General features: G+C 32.8%; 2 protein-coding genes and 1 long non-coding RNA gene across 3 annotated transcripts in view; 2 read left to right on the top strand and 1 right to left on the bottom strand.

Moving 5' to 3' along the window:
- Positions 1-250: 250 nt before the first annotated feature.
- LOC123707518 lies at positions 251-6514 on the bottom strand. The gene is made up of 4 exons (XM_045657617.1): positions 6376-6514; positions 5995-6089; positions 5189-5368; positions 251-541 (listed from the first exon to the last, which is right to left on the bottom strand). The coding sequence occupies exons 1-4, from the start codon at positions 6385-6387 to the stop codon at positions 265-267; spliced, it is 564 nt and encodes a 187-aa protein (XP_045513573.1). The 5' UTR covers positions 6388-6514; the 3' UTR covers positions 251-264.
- On the top strand, positions 6455-6870 carry LOC123707519. The gene is made up of 2 exons (XR_006753507.1): positions 6455-6616; positions 6720-6870. It is a non-coding gene; the product is annotated as an uncharacterized LOC123707519 (long non-coding RNA).
- A 1905-nt stretch (positions 6871-8775) lies between these two features.
- The window catches only part of LOC123707089 (protein CBFA2T3), a 54065-nt gene continuing 42735 nt past the window's right edge, over positions 8776-20105 (top strand). The window contains exon 1 of the mRNA XM_045656874.1: positions 8776-9043. The gene's annotated coding sequence lies outside the window, so the exon portion shown is untranslated. The remainder of the gene's footprint in view (positions 9044-20105) is intronic.

The raw sequence follows: 20105 nt of genomic DNA, 5'->3' as shown, positions 1-20105 counted from the left end.
TAGGGTGTACTTTTAATTTTAAGACGATGCTGAATATTGTAATAAAATATTATTGTGTGCTACACTACTGTTTTGAAGGCCAACTACATCTATTTTTCAATAAAATAACAAAGGCTTAAGATTGATCGTATTTTGCTACTTTATTTAATACACTACCAAAAAATTATACCTTTATAATAATCTTGGGTATTTACAGATATTGATTAAGTCAACTTTTGTTACGTCAGTTTAAGCAACAAAAAACAAAACATACGTTTCAGAGCTTTATTCTACTGGAGTTTTTAAATAACCTTCAACTCTTAGATTAACTGGGAATGCGTAATGCATAAGTATTTTTTCATCTTCAACGGGTAAATTGCGCCTGGTATTAATTGTATCCGTATTAACTTTAGTATTGGTCAACCTTTCTAAATTTGTATTGAAATCATCTATGTTTTTGCCATCGCTTTCCATGTTATCATGGTATGCAAAGTCATCAAATCTTCTCCCTTGGTGTAGTTGATATAAGGCTTGATTTATTATGCGGTTTAATTGCTCTTTTCTGTAAATTGTGTTAAAAGTTAGCTATTGGTTGGTCAAGCTCGATTTATTTTTCGATTAAACTGATTTTTTTTACAGAGTTCACCGGCCTGGATGTACAAGTCCAGTTAAATTAGAAAAATAATAATTAGTAGTTGTAAATAATATAGTTACTTAAAAGGAATCAATATATTATTTTTATAATTACCAATATTTCATTTCAACAATAGTTTGCCTGTTATCGGTCTCAATTTATTGTTTTTATATTAAAGCTTATTTTGATTGGCGTTAATTTGAGTTCCATGTGACTTATCAGTTGTTGTTTTCATTTCGGTTAGAAACGTCGCGTATTAATTATTGTGACCGAAAAAGTGCAACGCGCTGACGCAACGCCACGATCGCGTTACGATGAATCGCTGACCTAATATTTGTTATTGTGTAATGAATAAAGTCGAGGTTTTGTCTTTATAATTTTAATTATTTATGATGTCATCTCCATGTGTTATTGAAATTAAAACCCAAAACGAGCAATTTCTATTGGCTGAACTGAAAAAGGAAAGAGCCCGATGCTCGGACCTGGAAACTATTGTCTATCAACTGAAGGAACGTATAGAAAAAAATAGGGCTGATTCACAATTCACCAATAGTGAATCAGCCCTTAACACAAAGGGACGAGGCAGCCGCTGAATCAATTCAGTATGAGACGGACGAAGAAGAACTGGCTAAAGAAACGGAATGGGTGCGACAAAAAAGCAGAAAGAAAAGGAAACTAAACACCTCCCCTACCCCCTTGAAAGAAGTTATTTGTAATAAAGTAACCAAAGAAAAGCCTAAAAAGGAACCCCTTCCACCCCCGATTATTGTCGAAAATGTAATTGAATACCAATCATTCTACGATTTTTTACTTAAAAAAGAATTGAATAAAGACTCGTTCACAATAAAAATGCTTAGAAATGGATCGGTGAAGATTAACACCAATAGTGAAGTTACCTACAGAGTTATCACAAAACATCTTAAAGATGAAGATGCCTCGTGGTTCTCTTACGAAAACAAGCAGAGCAGCCCAATAAGAGTAATGGCAAAAAATCTGCATGCTTCTTGCAAGCCTGTTCCATCATCAGGAAAACATAAAAAATATCTACGAAATAAAATCCAATCCAAATCACCGAAATTGATTCCCCAATGCAAGAGGTGTCAGGCTTACGGGCATACACAGAAATACTGCCCCAAGGAGCCGAGGTGTGTGAAATGCACTGCAAAGCATCTCACAGTAGATTGTAACAAGCCACGAGACGCAAAACCGAAGTGTGTTCACTGTGGTGCGTCACATCCAGCTAATTACAGAGGCTGTGTAGTAGCAAAAGAATTATAGAAAATGAGAAATGTCTTAAAATCAAAATCAATAATAGAAACGGACAAATGGGTAAAACCAGCAAAATTAGTTTCCAAAACTGTTTCCTTTGCCCAGGTAACTAAAGGTCCTAAGACTCTATCCCCAACACAACAAAATGAGATAGCTAGCACAGGCATGGATGAAAAGATTAACACCATACTTTCATTATTGACATCCTTTGAGGAAAGACTTAAAAAACTAGAAAGCGGCACTAAAATAGCTGCTCCCAAACGTCTTAAGCAATGATGGCTTTAAAAATAATGGCATGGAATGCTAATGTGCTTTTAAAACACCAAAGAGAACTTCAGATAATTCTTAAACATGAAAACATTGACATCTGCTTGGTATCGGAAACACATTTTACCAGGGAGTCATACATTCAATTTAAAGGATATAATGCCTACCATGCTCTTCACCCAAGTAATAAATCCAGTGGGTGAAGAACAGTTATAATAAAGGATAGCTTAAAACACCATGAGGTCTTTAAATATGAAAAAGAGCATATACAGGCTGTGGCTGTGAGCCTATCAATGAAGCGGTATCCATTAACAATATCATCTATTTACTGCCCACCAAGATATGCACTTAAGTACGACCAGTAGACCAAAACCCTGCTAGAAAGTCTTGGAAATAGATTTGTGTTGGGAGGCGACTTCAATGCAAAACATACCTACTGGGGATCAAGATTAATATCGACCAAAGGAAGAGAACTGTTCAATGCTATGAAAGATTTGAGATGTGATGCAATTTCGACATGAAGGCCCACATACTGGCCAACAGACAAGAATAAAATACCAGATCTTATAGATTTCTTCATATTTAGAGAAGTAGAGGAAGCCTATGATATGAACTCAGATCACTCACCAATCTTACTCACAATTGGCGAAGACCCTATAAAGCGAAAACTGAATCCATCTCTCGTGAACACGCATACGGACTGGGACAGCTTCAAATTTATCTTGTCAATATGGTAGACCTTAGAGTACCTTTAAAGACTGAGGAACAATTAGATTTAGAAGTCAATAAATTTACAAAGAACATCCAACAATCTGCTTGGAGTAATACTCCAAAATTTAAGAAAAAGGTACAAAACAACTACTTCCCAGAAGAGATTAAAAATCTGATAATGACAAAACGAACTCAAAGTAAAAGGTGGCATTCCACAAGATGTCCAGAAGACAAAAAACATCTGAATAACCACAAATCACTAAACAACTGAGGAGAGAGATTAAAATACATAAAGATACTTCAATAAAGAGATACCTAAACCAATTAACTTCTGATGGTTCCACCGACTACTCCATCTGGAAAGCGATAAAAAATATTAAAAAACCTACAACACATATTCCTCCCTTACGAGAGTCTAATGGGAATTGGGCTGCAAGTAACATACAAAAAGTTAAGAGGTTTGCTGATCATCTAGAAAATATATTTCAATTGATGAAGAAGATTCACTTGACTTCGAAGAAATATCGTCAGAAGAGTAAACATCCGTCTAGTCACACCAAAAGAAGTTTTAAGTGAAATTAAATGTCTAACTAAAAAGAAGGCTCCAGGTTTTGATTTAATTACGGGTGAAGTCCTGCAGCATCTCCCCCCTAAAGCCGTAGTTAAAATGACAACCTTAATTAATGCCTCATTTCGACTTCAATATGTTCCCAATATGTGGAAAGTTGCGGAAGTTATAATGATTCCCAAGCCAGGAAAACCTCCACACGAAGTCACGTCTTACAGGCCAATCTCACTGTTACCTGTTATAGCAAAGCTATTTGAGAAACTCTTACTCAAACGTCTTAACCTTATTATTGTCAAAAAGCAGCTCTTACCAGATTACCAATTCGGTTTTAGAGAAAAACATTCTACCATAGAGCAGGTTCATAGAATCACAAATAATATTGAAAAAGCACTAGAAGAACAAAAAGTCTGCTCCACTGTCTTTCTGGATGTAGCTCAGGCATTTGATAAAGTGTGGCATCGAGGACTTGTTCATAAGTTAAGGAAATTACTGCCTCGTCAATTTGCAAATATCCTTGAGTCATATTTAACACAAAGAATGTTTAGGGTACGACAAGAAGATGATTATTCAGAACTAAAAGAAATAAAAGCTGGGGTGCCGCAAGGGAGTGTATTAGGTCCGGTCCTGTACCTCTTATACACATGCGATATTCCTGATCTAAAAGATAACGTTATCGCGACCTTGTTATGTCTACGGCGGCTACTGAAAAGGAAGCGGTAGTAAAATTACAAAAAGCCATAAATATTGTTGGCTTGTGGACCAAAAAATGGCGGATAAAACTAAATCAGTCTAAATCAGTTCACATAAACTTTTCCAACAAAACATGAAACTACCTGCCAGTATATATTGATAACGTCAAAGTGCCGTTCCAAAATTCAGCTAAGTACCTAGACACCAAACTCAGATGGAAGGTCCATGTTAAAAAGAAACGTGAAGAGTTGGATCTCCGTTACTCTAAATTGTACTGGTTGCTCGGAAGGCATTCCACGTTATCAGTACAAAATAAATTATTGATCTACAAACAAGTCCTGACACCTGTATGGACTTATGGTTGCCAGCTGTGGGGCTGTACCAGTAATAGTAATATCCAAGTAATCCAACGATTCCAAAACAAAGTGCTCAGGGGAATAGTCAATGCTCCCTGGTACATTCGCAATTACGACCTCCATCGGGACCTTAATGTAGAGGACGTCACCACATTAATAAAAAAGACTGCTGGAGCACACGAACATAGGCTCCACCATCACGTGAATGTCGAGGCTATTCAACTCCTTGACACCACTGACCTAGTGAGAAGATTGAAAAGGATAAAACCATTTGAACTAGTGAACTAGTGTTAGTGAACTTTATTATTAAGTGCTAAACAGTGAATGAAAAGAAAAATATATTTAACACAAGAACAGAGTGTCTTCCCTTTAATAGAGACTATAAGTAGCGTTATTGGACACTTACTTATGATAACAATCCTTTTTAGTAAATTAGGTTAGACTTAAATTACTTATTAGTCTTAAGTTAGGCTAGATCGTAATGTTCCATGATGTAAAGACACATGTAAAAAGAAAAAAAAAATGTGACGTAATTTTTCTGGGATCAAGTACTATTTTGACACTTTGGTTCTTAACTTTTTAGTTCATAAGGAATTTGTACTGAGGCTCTTCAGGCACCAAGGTTAATCACATTATTGTTGTTTTTTGGTGTTTTCTGTACTTTTCGATTATTTATAATGTTTAAGCAATAACAATAAAAATGTAGTATAATACCTTTCTTTCTGAATTTGCAGCAAAAGCTTATCTCTCGATCTAGCAATGAGTTGGCTTGTTGGCATTTTTCTTGCTTTCCTTCTGAAGTGGCCCATTCGTCTATATTCTTCAGAAGATTGAGGATCAAAAGCATTAGTCCTGACGGCATTTTGTTGGCGAATGAGATTGCTAAGATCAAACCTATAAAAGATTTTAATATTTGTATTTCTCATAGGAAAAATATATATCATCATCACAAAGTAACCTGCATTAATCTTATGAACATATAGGTATGTTTACATTGGGCAAAGAGACATTCTTAGTCCTTTCCATTGATTATTTTATGAGCAAGTATGTTGGCAGTTTTCTGTGTGAAACAAATATTATTTCCCGTCTCCAGGTTAACATGCAGCTAAAACATGGAGGACATAAATGGAGTGGTAACACTCCTCAATCATTGCTTATAATTTAATGTTATAACCCAACATAGGTCAGCATAGTTTTGCCTTCCTAGATATCCTTTTAAACAATTATTTTAACGTAATCTATAAATTAATTTATAACGAGCGGCCATAGTTACAAGGCAACTGCCTTGTATTATAGTGCTATGAACATACATAAAAATATCTAGTCAGCATTTTTTTATAAGTCAACAAAACGTATGTAACGCAACACAAATATTGCTGATTCATAAAAATATAATAACTCTCAGTTCACCGTTTTGACTACAGTATTACTTTGTCTGTATTCATCGAACACAAGAGTGACGAAATAGTACTGCACTTAAAAGAGTGATTATATGATTTAATAAAAATATTGAATCAAACCTTTCATTGTCATCATCGAATGTTACATCTGCCCGCATACCCGTGTTCATAGCATATTGACAGAGACCATGGGACGTGAAAAGTAATACATGTATCTGAAATATATATACGAAACCACTTTATAGTGCTTTTTATGAGTTAAAGAATCCTATAATGACGTATTACTATAAGGTTGAAATACATATAAAATGGACATAAAGTTCGTGTCGTAGTGACTGTGTATATTTTACTCATGTAAAAGAAATAATTTATTTTGCATTAATTCGTATGCAAAGTAAACAAAGCTAGTAACTACAAAAAGGGAATAAATTTATCAATCTAATTGACAAGATTGTGTCTATCTTTCATAGAAAAATCTTGCTACAAGATATGAAAAAATACCAGTTTATACATATTTATAGATCACTGTCCCCTTGCTGCTAACTAGAAACTAAAAAACTAATCAAAGTAAACATTTTAATTTCCAATTAACTTTAAATTAAAATTCTATATTATTAGCGTTTCATAATGTTCAGCGGGCTTATACGAATCAAAAGCGCCTTATGTAAACCTGATTCTATTACAACTTCGTTGATTTGTTTTTTTATTTGACAATAAACAATGTAATCAAAATGTTGCCATGGTAATATATAAACATTATGTGTACGCCGTTATATTATTTAAAATATATTATAAACCTTAAATGTAAGTAAGCCTAAGTTTACATGTGTTAAAATTTCTGCCAGATGAGGGAATTGACATCACTGGACCTATTATATAAGATCCTGTCTACTGTACGAAGATTTTTGGTGATATGAACGCGGTCGAAACGGGGTCAGCAGTATATTTACATGTTTTTATGTATCGTTAATGCTAAAATGTCAAAAACGTTGAAAATGTTTTTTTTTGAAGTCCGCTATCGTGTAATTCATCATCTTATCACTTAAGGTAGTAGCAGTTTAATAACCGGAGAGAATATAAAAATTTAGACCTTTATAAAATGGATAGTTAACGGTAATTATGGTGCCTTTCTTTGCCACATTAGTGTTTCAACTTGATATTACTTAATAATTAATTGTAGCGCAGATGTGGCATTTTATTCAATGCTATTTTATAAGTGCACTTAAATTTTAAAAAGTTTCATACGCACTCAACAAAAGTGCGGTTGCCGCATTTGGCGGGAAAAAATGCAAATGGCGCCGCGTGACGTCACGTCCTGCGCCAGATGCGACGCGTGTGTTCCGATGTTGTTTTAATTACACGACCGAGTTTTATGTTTTATTTCGTTACGGAGTTTTCATAAAAATCTGGTTTTTCATACTATTTTTATCGGCCACCAGAGGCGTTTTTAATCGATTATATTTTCTATATTTTACTTGGCTATCCAAAACGTTTTACCTACCGATATCACTTAGTTATATTTTGTTATATGATTTCAAAAATCATTATTTGATATTTGTGTCAAGTTTTTATTTCAATACAATTTAGACCAAATATTTAAACAAAAATAAATAGAGTATGTATGTCGCTTAATAAACGAATGTTAATACACATACACACCATACTACATTTATAATCCACTAACAAAAATTATTACACTGCAGACTGACTAAAGTTAAGTAGTTAAAGTATATCGCGTATGTCTGTCTTTTGGCTCTCCGACTGTTGTACCTGCCTATCCTATCCTAACTTCTCATTGCCCTTCTTCGTTTCCCATCCTTCGATTAACGTGTGTGAGCGAATGTGTTACTATTATTACTTTTTTAAAAATCCTTATAATAATGTATTATATTATTAATAATAAAAAAACAAGTAGTCTTTAGGGTAGTTCGGTTTGAGAATTTGAGCATGATGATTCGTAAATTATTCTAATATGAATGAGGATTATTTAAATATTCCTAAGTAAAGAAATTTGTTATTTCCCTTAATGAACTACGAGATTTACAGTTGCCCATGAAAATTGAAAAACTCTTTCTTGAATACCTCATCGGAAATACTGCTTCATGGAATACCTCATAGAAAATACATATAAAAAAAACTTTATATATATTTTTTAAATAATTGAAAGTATTTAAGCTTTGTGTATTTCGAACTATCAAAAGTGTAAAAGTATAAGGAATCTTATTCTTTTACATTTTATTAAGTAACAATTGCGATAATTGTAATTAAAAGTCAAATATATACAACATTTGAAAATTTTTAGCTGCATTTTCTTTATTATTATAGTTAATTAACGATTATCAAAAAACACTTTTGTATTCCCCTGTACGTGTAACATTGGTTCGATAAATTTAATGTACCCCTCACCTGGGTCTGTAACATATTGTGAACCTGAAAAATTACCCTATTATGTTTATATCTAGGTACTAACGGGTAGACCTAACGGTTACAAGACTTATCACATCGTATAATCTTGATAGTATAATATATGCAGGGAGGTTCAATAGTTTGTTTTTAATGTGCCAGAAATGCTAATTAAAGGGTTATGGGCCTTTCAGAAAAATAATAAATAAGTCAGTATTTCTCTATGTCCACAAAAAGTATTTATATGTATGTGTCAATAACAAAAATCTCAAGCACAGAAGAATGATTGCGTATTCTGTTTAAAATTACCACTAACTAATATTAAATGTATAAATGTATTTATCACTGAATACCTACCTTAAATATAACATGTAGTAGGAGTACAGTTAAATAAGGTAATGTAAAAGTCTAAATGAATTCAAAATTAAAAACTTTCTTTTTAACAAAAACAAAAAGGTCTCTCATTTTATATAAACTCTTTGCAGTTAACAGGGATTGCAAGAGCTTTTCGCTCCGAACACGCTTCCAGTGAAAAAACAAACGCCCTCAAAAGAGTTTTCATTAAAAAATTCACCGCGGGCAAATTCCCGCCCTCTCTCTGGATATCACAGACTACAGAGAGCTCAGTCGGCTTTCAGCTGTTTTATCGTGCGGCCGCGTTTCCCGCTCCTTCTGAAGTCAAACGTCAAACGTGACGCTGTGTTTGTGGACTGTTTTTATGTTTCCTATCAGTGTTATTTAAAGTGATTAGTGGATATTAATAAAGGTAAGTCTAGAAACAGTGTTCACAATGTTTGTTCGGCTCGTTTATAAAGGCCTGAAATTGCAATAACCCTTGGTTTACGCTTAGCTGTTTCCCCTTTTATTTATTTTATTTTTGTTATATTTATGATGCAGTTAAAATGGTATATCAGAAAATTTTGATTTTATATGAGTAAACAATAATTTTACATAAGAACTAAAATAAAACGATATAACACTCTTTTAAAAATTTAATCCCCATTCATGAGTTGATTACATTTTACTAATAAAATCAAAGAATATATAGTCTATGTTAACACGTTTAGCATTTCACTATCGTAAGAATAAATTCAATGCCTATAAAATTTACAAAAACTTTAAAAAATGATGATAAATATGTAATAATACAATTATTTAAAATTTTCAAATGTACAAAGGTCTGTTGCGGTATAGTACCTGCTTGTCTGGTAAACTCTATATCAAACAATGCAGCATAAGCATTTCACAAGTCTAGAAAAATATTATAATATATTAGTAATTACTAGAACATTGTATGGATCACTTTTCTAGTATATAGTATCACTTTGCTGTATGTATTTTATTTAAAGAAAACTAAACTAACTAATGGATATTTAGTTAAACCTAGTTAATTAAAATATTAGCACGTTCTTACGTCTTAATTATTTTTCACAAAACCTTCCCCAACTTCGTACATTATGATAAATAAAATTTCATCTAAAAGTATTTCATCACGGAAAAGTATTTCATAGCTTAAATAATCGTGAAAACACACGCTACCGGCTTATATATAGAAATAAAAAATAGAAAATATACGCATATAATATACTTAAACTCAACCCATAAATATATAACTCATGAACCCGCGCCCAACACTTCTATCTACAGCATAAAATATATTCGATTGCACCCTTTGGCTAGAAATTAAAAAAATAAATCTGTCAGATGTTTAATATCACGTGGCGGTATAGTATTGGCGGGAATAAATAAAAATGTTATTAGATTTCATGTGATATAGGCGGCACCTGACGGCTTCAGCTGTGCCCGACCGTCATTAAAGCCACGCTTCACCATATTTATATTTTTTTATACAATTTCATATGAAGATTTGTTCTAAATATTGTAACGAGCCAATGGTTCTAGACCTTTTAAAGTAATGCTTATGTCTTACCGCGCTCTTAGGACTAGGATATTTTGTTGTCTATGTTATATTTATCTCAGAATTATCAGCCCCGAATATATGATCAGACTTCTAAATGATTATTACTAAAGGATGTACATTTGTTGAGTATGTTCTTTCTAAGTTACATATATTGCAGTCACATCAAAATTTGTTGAAGCGTAAACACGGCCCGTGGTTATACTCCTAATTTTACATTGTGGCATAAAATATGTGTTACGACCTATTCACACACCTAACATATATAAATATCAGCCCAGCGCTTAGTGAGGAGATCGAACGATAGATTTACTTTGATTTCGTATCGGATACATATATAGGTTTGCTTAGATTAAGTCTTCGGGGTTTCATATATTGCATACTATTTCTCGTTTGTCTTTATAGTTGGAATAGCCAAGCAAAATTCTTTAAATGATGATGACCCTAAAGTTATATTTGTATGGACCCGAACCGTATGTATACCTTCTTACCCGAGCCTAGTGGCCTTCTATGACTTTGTTTTTGTATGAGGTGAAAATGCGCTTACGCAGGCCCGCGCCAAGGATATCGAGCTTGACGCGGGGACTGTGGGGCTGGGTTGACGCTCAAATCCCTCTGCTATTTAGACGGGTAGTGAGACCCCACCCACTAAAAACACCTCAGCCCATCACACGCCCTTAAGATGGGCCCTCGGGGTTCGCCAGGCATTCTACCCAAGGGAGGCTTTCTATGACTAGTTTACCTCCATGGGTGTCGTACTAGTTAGGTCACGCGAGATCCAAGATTTAAACATAGGTAATGAGAAAATGCAGCACCAGATACATCGATGACCCTAACTTCATAAGAAAAAGTATCTATACAAAGAAAACACTTTTTTACCGGATTTCAGCTATGTATTAATATAAACTTATAATTATTAAACGTCGGGAGAAATTTAAAATTATGTAAAATAATTATAAGTACATAATACATAGCTTCAATCCGGTTAAAAAAGTGTTTTCTTTAAATGTGTAAAAGCTATGTTAACAAAAGATAGTATCAATACAAGAACTGACTGTGTCTAGTATACCAGCATTGTTGATCACGAACTATCGCAGATTCGCCCGTATCTTAAACCACCGACCCGCAGTCTATGCCCATATTATAAGATTATGCGGGTAGGTTACGGTTGATAAAATTATTTTTAGCTATCGAATTCTATTAAATCTCTTAAAGAGAGAAAATAAAGTTCGTCCCCAAATTTTTCTGCTAAATAATTTTCTATGAATTGTTTTATATATATTTAATAATTGGGAGAAACGAATTATTATATACACGAAAAAAATAAAATGTAGTTTCTTCGATTGCCTTCGATCTTTGAATTTAATCTATATACGCGTGAACGGCTGGACCGATTTCGCTAATTCTTTTTTTGTTGAGTCTGTTATTGTCAAGAGAAGGTTCTTATGAAACAAAAAATTAAGAAAATTCCACGGAAAATTTAAGAATACTTTTGTTACGATAGCAAATTTATTAAAATTCAAACTTTTTTGATGTAACCTTATGGCGTTTGACATAATATTGACAGAATGTGTGCTGCAAATATCATCCAAGAGGATGTAAGAGAAATGAGTCACAGTTATTATATATAAAATAGATATAAAATAATTACAGTCGCTAATTATTTGTGGGATTAATCTTGAAAATCCATGTTTTTCACATGGACAGTTATATGTCGTCTGTTCCCATGTCGGAATACCAACAAAACTATTTATTTACGCGCCAGAAAAACAAACAAAGAATGTTGTTTATCATAAAGCATTAGAATAATAAAAACTTCGAAATATTATTTAGTTATTATACCAATTCGATTAATATTCAATGTTAAGACAGGACAACGTCTGTCGGGTCGCCTAGTTCATTATAAAAGTGTTTGTTTTACTCTTAATTGGCATATATGCAATGTGGTATATTATCTTGTTATGTGTAAAGAAATGTAAGCATAAATTACGACCAATACACGAAATTTCCTGTAATTTATCAGTTCTTATTGCATAGAAAGATTTACAACCTCGAAGAGATCCATCATTTTGACATTTTGTTTGAAAATTAATATTTGTTCTAATTTGAATTGAATTGCGGTTTGCATATGCCTCTCAAGCATTTTTGTAGATCCGTTTAGAAGTATAAGGCTTTCTGTGTCTATCAGCCGGAAAATTCTCTATTAAGGACCTCCAGAGTTTACTCCATGTGTGTTCGACAGATTAGGCCTTCCGGACTTCAAACAGGCACGAAAATAAACAAGAATATTACTTATGTAAGAATTAATCACAACCCTAAATAATTAGGAGGAAACATAAAAGTCTATTAACATAATAAAATAGAGGAAGTTCAAACCGCGAATGGTATTCTTTAGAATTTTTTATAGGCTTGTGGCTGCGATCTGATACGTCATTTATATCATAAGCAAGAGCAGCACTAAACAAACTATTGATCATCGAACCTAAAATTACTATAATATTAATATTCCATTAAACAATAAGTATTCGTAATCCAAGGAGTAATTTTTAAGTGATTATCATGTATTCATATACGCTTAAGGGGTAGGCAGCGACCACGGATCTCCACTTGCTCTGATCTTGACAAAATAGAAAATTCCACCCGTATCACCTCGACGTCCGACGTTCCACGACTGAGCGTTTCTCAAGGCAATTTTTGCCGCGCACCACCGCTATGTGGAACCAGCTGCCCACTGAAGTATTTCCGAACCAATTCGACTTAGGGTCCTTCAAGAAAAGAGCGTACAAATTCTTAAAAGGCCGGCAACGCACTCGCGAGCCCTCTGGCATTGAGAGTGTCCATGGGCGGCGGTATCACTTAACATCAGGTGAGCCTCCTGCCCGTTTGCCCCCTATATTATAAAAAAAAAAAAAATCTTGACATACCTTTTTCGCTTCATCTACTTTCTCGAAGTTCACCACGCTCGTCGATTACTTTTGACCTTCTCTAGCACGTATGGTATGTAAGGCGCCACCTATCCAACCCAACCACACCATCCACGGTTGCCTGAAAAGCGGCTTACGAATATATACACTATTCGTAAGCCGCTTTTCATTTATACTTTATACTTGACCAAACCACTTAAGTATTCCTTTCGTACCTTTGGCACTACTAGTTATTATATACCATACTTCTTATATCTGACTATTGCTATATATCACGGACAACAATTTATGATTATAAAAATGGGATATTTAAAATTTAAACGTAAGTATCTGTGAAAAATCTCACATAGATTGGAAGCTCTAGAAACGATATCCTTTATGTGTGTACACCTGTGCTGCGCTACAGGGCTACTGATATTCTAATTCTAGAGATAGGGTTTATTTTTTTTAACGATCTTCGTTACACAATCAATTGCCAACATTCGCTATACCTCTAGTAATACGTAATTTGTGTAATGCATTCGTGTAACATAACAATGATTGATTTTGTCTGCCTAAATATTAGCAAGGATTTTACGAGATATTATGTAAGAGGAAATGCATTTTGTAAGACTTATAAAATAGCATCTATTTATATAAAAATCAATCCCTATATAAGAAAATTTAAAAAATTAAGAATACTTAACCGCCATATTAAGTAATGTTTCTATCGGAATTATTATATTGATAAAATACATATAAAATAATTGCAGTCGCTAATTGTTTGTGGCATTAATCTTTAAAATCATGGTTTCACATGGCCAGTTATATGTCGCCTGTTCCCATGTCGGAATACCAACAAAACTATTTATATACGCGCCCGAAAAACAAGCAAAGAATGTTGTATATTATAAAGCATTCTTAATTATACCTACCAATTCGAAATCAATATTCATAGCTAAGACAGGACAACGTCTGTCAGGTCCGCTAGTAATAAATAAAAATAAAAAAAAATATTTCTTGCAAAAGAACAAAGTATAAAATAGAATATAGTAGCGGAAAATCATTAGGTTAGGCACAAAAGCTACTTATTGTTCAGTGTAGGATACTAGATAGTTTATAATTTAGAAAATTATCGAAAATACTATTATTGTTAAATACGATATTGTCAAAATTTCCAGGTGTATAAAATGAATATGTAGCGCCATAGTGTCGCCCCCGCAGCTGAACTAACATCAACGCGTGCGCACAGTTTGACAAACAATAATACACGCTTTGTTTTAGAACAGACATGTCTTATTTATTGTGTCTGTTTTTATCACTTGTTTGGCAAACGTATATTATTCTCGAATTTGGTGTTACTTAGGGCCCGTTACGCTGCCGATTTTAATAAATGAACTCTTGGAACAAAAAAAGCAATTAAATACTATTATACCTACCCATATTTATAAACGTAAATTTAATTCAAGCATCTTTTAATGTTAAACGTAAAAGTCAGATTGTAATGCATTCCATTTTTGAATAAGTCTAAGCAAGACAAGCAAGTGGAAAATAATCGTGAAATCGCATATTGGTCAGCTGATAGGGGAATCGTGTACAAACTGAGATAAAATTGTACCAAACACCGACCCTAGCCTATATCTCCGATGCGGGTGCGTAACGACAGCAAAATCAATAACAATTTATTCATCTTTCATTATACTATAAATAGTATAAACAAATACTTATCAAAATCTATATATATATATTCTCATCATTGAATTACAATTGATTTAAATATTTAATTTAACTCAGTTTTTTTTTTTCAATAAAAATTACACGAAATTTGTTTTATTTTTTATTATATACATTTTTTTAAACATATTTCTTTCAATTTGTTTGGGTTTTAAATTAATTAGAAAATCTAGTAAAGTATTTCATTAAGAAAACACAAGGAAACACATAAAAACACACAAACGGATTGAAGCTATGTATTATTATTAAAAACTTATAATTACTTACATAATATTAAATTTTTTCCTACGTTTCGCGTGCTTTTCAGCGTGTATTGAGTGTGAGTATTTCATTCTTAATCAAGTTCTTATAAGTATAAGCGAATGTATGTAACAGCAGTTTTTCTAACAGTAATTAATGTAGTTTGATTTCACAATATTGTATGCAGAACACTCGTTAAGTGTTAACTAGTTATTAATGATTAAACAATGTTATTTTAATATAACACACAGCACAATGAAATAATCTTAATGGGTATGCCTTCAAATAATGAATAGATGTTAGGGTTAGGGTTAAAAAATTGAGGTAAGAAACAACGCGATCACATTCCAAAAAACTCAAGAAGTGTAAAATATAATTGAGTACTAAACAGATTCAACGAGTCTGCGTTCGGTACAATGTTCCCGTATGCGGGCAAGCGTTTGCCCGCAGCAGATAAATTGTGTACCGAATTGTTGAACGTAATTAATGCACCGACTGCGGGCCTCGAGATAATGCCCATCGGCACCCACTTGATGTGTCTCATGGACACATTCTGTGACCATAACAGAAAATACCTCATGTGTATGAGCTGTAGTGTTTACGTGTACTATTATAGGTTAGTAAAAAAGATTCGCTTTGAAGTTCGTATTATTTTTAAATGTAGACAGGAGTGTAAATAGAACTTTAAAATTCAAATGGTTTCATATTTTAAAGCGTGTAATTGTTTTGTTAATAATTTAAAAGTAAGCCCTAATCCTGAGAAAAAATCGAATAAAACACACAAATAGTTTAGCAACATTATTCTATCTCGAAAACGTTCACGTTAATATATTTTTTACGCTACTTTTTCAAAATAACCTTATATTCGTGTAATATAAAATATAACAAGTATTTATTATGATTCAAAGAAACTTTTTTTTCAAAGTACAGAAAACACCAACACCCCGCTAAGGGGTTTAACCTTGGTGTCTGAAGTGGTACACCACAGTACAAATTTCTTCACTAACGTGTTATAAAAAATACAATCAACACAAAAACAAAACGAAAACATTACAACAATAAGAGATAAAAGTAACATTATTTATTACACGATCTTCATATTTTATTAGTATCACAAAATCCGATATTTAGCTTAAACTAACAACAAACAGTACTAAATATTAGTACCAAATAACACTTCATATATAGAATAAGGCTTAATATTAGCGTATTTCCCTTAACAAGAAAACTTTATTAAAAGATTTATTAAAAGTATTATGTATTTGTGGATTGTTTTTGACTCCGCGCCCAAGTATAATCGATCTGTCATACGCAACGGCCGCAAACTGAGTAAAACCAATCAAGCTAATGAATACAGGTGTAACTGATTGTGGAGATATTGATAGGACTCTGCATAGAGTCAAGTTGAATTAGTTTTCTATTTAATAATAATAATCAATGACCTTTTTAGGTCTTGGCCTCAGATTTCTGTATCTGTTTCATGATCATTTGTTAAACTAATAGGCGAGTAGGTGATCAGCCTTCTGTGCCTGACGCACGCCGTCGACTTTTTGGGTCTAAGGCGAGCCGGTTTCATCACGATGTTTTCCTTCACCGTTCGAGCTAATGTTAAATGCGCACATAGAAGGAAAGTCCATTGATGCACAGTCGAGGATCGAACCTACGATCTCAGGTATGAGAGTCGCACGTCGAAGCAACTATCTATGTTAAGTATCACTTAACATCAGGTGAGCCTCCTGCCCGTTTGCCCCCTATTTTATAAAAAAAAAAAAAAAAAACTACCACCATTGCTCTGAGTTTTCTATGTACAATTAATAAAAACCCTGAAAATAGAGGTAGTATGTAGCACGTTAAAAATATACCATATTAACAATATAGATCATATATATTCAGATAATAAAATAAATTTATTTGTAGCCGTTTCAACTAAAATTAAATAATCAGCTATATTTTAGATTACCATGACTTTTTTTTATGTTTCTTAAAAAAAGAATCATAATTTAAAATGTTAAATTACAGATGTATGTTTTAAAACTATTAAAAAAAATGCTATGCACATTTTAAAATATTAAATTGCGCAAAAATTTCAAATCTCCTTAATTTATAATTAAAAAGCAAAATCGTTGTTTTCGATCTATGCGTGGTATAATGGGCCTGTCAAACACACTCTCTCACAAACTTTGATTAAATGCCAGATGATAATTTGCCGTGGGAACCGGCAGGTGTATTTTTAGAAATATACGAGTTCGCTACAAATACTTCTAGCTTTGGATATTACCTATAGTATTAGCTTAGGGCTTTAAGCCCGGGTTGCTTGGCTACAGCCTATGGTCGTTTGCTTGGAGCATCAAAGCATTGTTTCATTAATATTAATATTAACGAAACTGTTAATATATTTTTCAACTGAAATGGAAATCTCAAAAATATATAACTTCTACGTTGGTTGCGTTTTCTCAGAGACGTTTTTTAATAACTGTAATCCTTTTGAGGGGTCGACTCTTACGCGGCTGTCAACCACAGAATCGGTAAATAAACTGCTTAAATATGGTGCAGAATAACTGTTTTCTGTAAATAATTTTTGGTGGCCTAATACTAATTGGATTGTTATGAGTTTTTCAATTAGGCAAATGAAAAAAGTATGTAAAACATAGACACATTGAAATATCAATTCACTGGTAACAAATTAAAGTTATTTTAATTTAAGTGTGATATTAACAGAAATAATAACAGCCTGGGCACAACAGACATATCACCCATTTGCCTATAAGACAAATGACCATGAAACAGATACAGAAATCTGAGGCCCAGACCTAAAAAGGTTGTACCACTGATTTATTTATTTTTAATCTGCAAACATACAAGATTTTATAAAGATTGTGGCTGCTTTTATTGTAACTCTACATTGTTTCCACTTTTTACCATCTTGTTTTACATTATTAATCAACACGCTGGCTTTCGGTCAGACAGATAGTTAAACGTTGTCGACGCTGCTTTATTTAAATCAAAATGAATACGACTTCATTGAATATCGACATTTAAATAACTCTCTAGAAATTCAATTAACTATCAGATTTAACTAATTTACACAGGCGTCAATCCAAGACCACTTCATTCCATATAAAGCTTATACATTTTTTTTAAATAAGCGTTGTAATTGTTCAATATCAATTTAAATTTCGCATCGTCTAAATGTTATTTCTACTCTGTTACATTACGAGTAACCAATTCTTTGTATTATTTAAAATAAATTTGAATTTATAATTTTCTTAACCTACAAGGTAATTATCAAATTTTTAATTTTATTTGTTTAATAGTTTACATTACTTGTAGCCAAGGAATAAAACGTACATGAACCCTGATACATTCCAGGCCCTAAGGCAATCCTGTCAACAACACTTCTATAAAAGCGAATTGATTCGTTTGATTTCTGTACCTTGGATAATTTTAATTCAGTTTAGGTTAGCAGCATTTAAAGGAATAAGGATAAATGAATTGCAAATGTATTTAAATATTCGTCTAGAACCAACAACCATAACATATAATCCGTCTTCATTCTGTAACTAGATAACGTTAAGTTTAGGTGTACTAACTTATTTTAACAAGTTAACTGTAACATTCCGATGTTATTTTATGATTAGCCGTAAGATTTTTAAAATTCATTACAATATCGTATTTTGTTTGTAAAAACTATTATATACATAGATAGGCTCTGAATCATATAGGTGTGTTAATACTTATTGTTGACCCATTATAATATACCATTTGTAGATATTTGATAAAAATTTAAAGGAAATTGATAAATGGGAAGATGGGAACTGAATACTGAGGGTCTATTGAATTTGGACGGCCCTTAAGGTTATTTGTTTCTTACTATTTATTTATTTATTTGATTCTCTCTTTATATCTGTATTTTGGCAGTGTTGGACTAGTGACTTCAGTGTGCTCCCTGAAGTCGTAGGGTAAAGACCCTGTTATTCATCAAAGGGTTTTCTGTCTTTGTGCAAGTTTAACGAAGGAAAACATCGTGAGTAAACCGGCATGCTTTAGACGCAAGAAGTCGACGGTGTGTCTTATGCTCACGCTGAATGTCTACTTACCTATTAAAAGAAGTTATTCCTTATTCGTTTATGTTATGTTACTTGAGTCATAGTGGTTGGATCTTTGGGTACTGGTGCTTGTCATACTTTGTCTATATAAAAATTAATTACAGAATTGTCTAGAAATATAGGTTATAGAGGCGAAATCAATTATTTCATAGGTCTACGGGTAACTTTTAAATGCAAAATGCCTTAGAAATACCATATTCTGAATTTGGGTAACTATAATATGTAAATGATATTTTATCTACGATATTGTCTATGTCAGAGCTTTTCAAGGACCTAAGTAAGTTCTTGGTGGGCAAAAGTTTGTATAAAAATCTAAATTATTTTAACTAAGCTTTTCTTATATCACTGTATACGTAGAAAATAATATTCCTTGTCGTAGGTTTAATAATATAAAAAATCGGTGCCATCTGCCGCCCTGTTTTATAATAGACAGGACTGTTTCAGTATTGGCTTTGGGGCAGCCAACTGTCGCCGCACTTATATCACCATATATTAAGAAAATTCAGGATTATTCCGCCATTAAATCTTTATAGAAAGAATATATTTTATTAAATAAATTTTAGTTCTCGTATATTTAGTTGGACACGTCTAAAACATTGTGACATTCGTATTTCTATTATATTTATTCCAATAACAAGTAATGTCGTTGGATATAAAACTTATAATCAACAATCCTTAAAGAATTATTATTATTCAATTTAACATTTTTAATATACCATATATTTTTGATGATTAAGCTGTAAATATATTCTTGACTGTGGTTTCTATTAAACTGATAAATAACTATCTTGTATATCTCTACCAAAGTTGACCTGAGTTATGATCGTACTACTAATTCGATATCCTTTAAACTTATATTATATATTCGTCCTATTCGCATTAATATAGAAAAGATTTGAGGCTCCAGCTGGTGCTATAGACTGCCTT

The sequence above is a fragment of the Pieris brassicae genome, chromosome 3 (genome assembly GCF_905147105.1).
Source record: "Pieris brassicae chromosome 3, ilPieBrab1.1, whole genome shotgun sequence".
Lineage (NCBI taxonomy): Eukaryota > Metazoa > Arthropoda > Insecta > Lepidoptera > Pieridae > Pieris > Pieris brassicae.
This window is presented reverse-complemented; position numbering and strand designations above follow the sequence as displayed.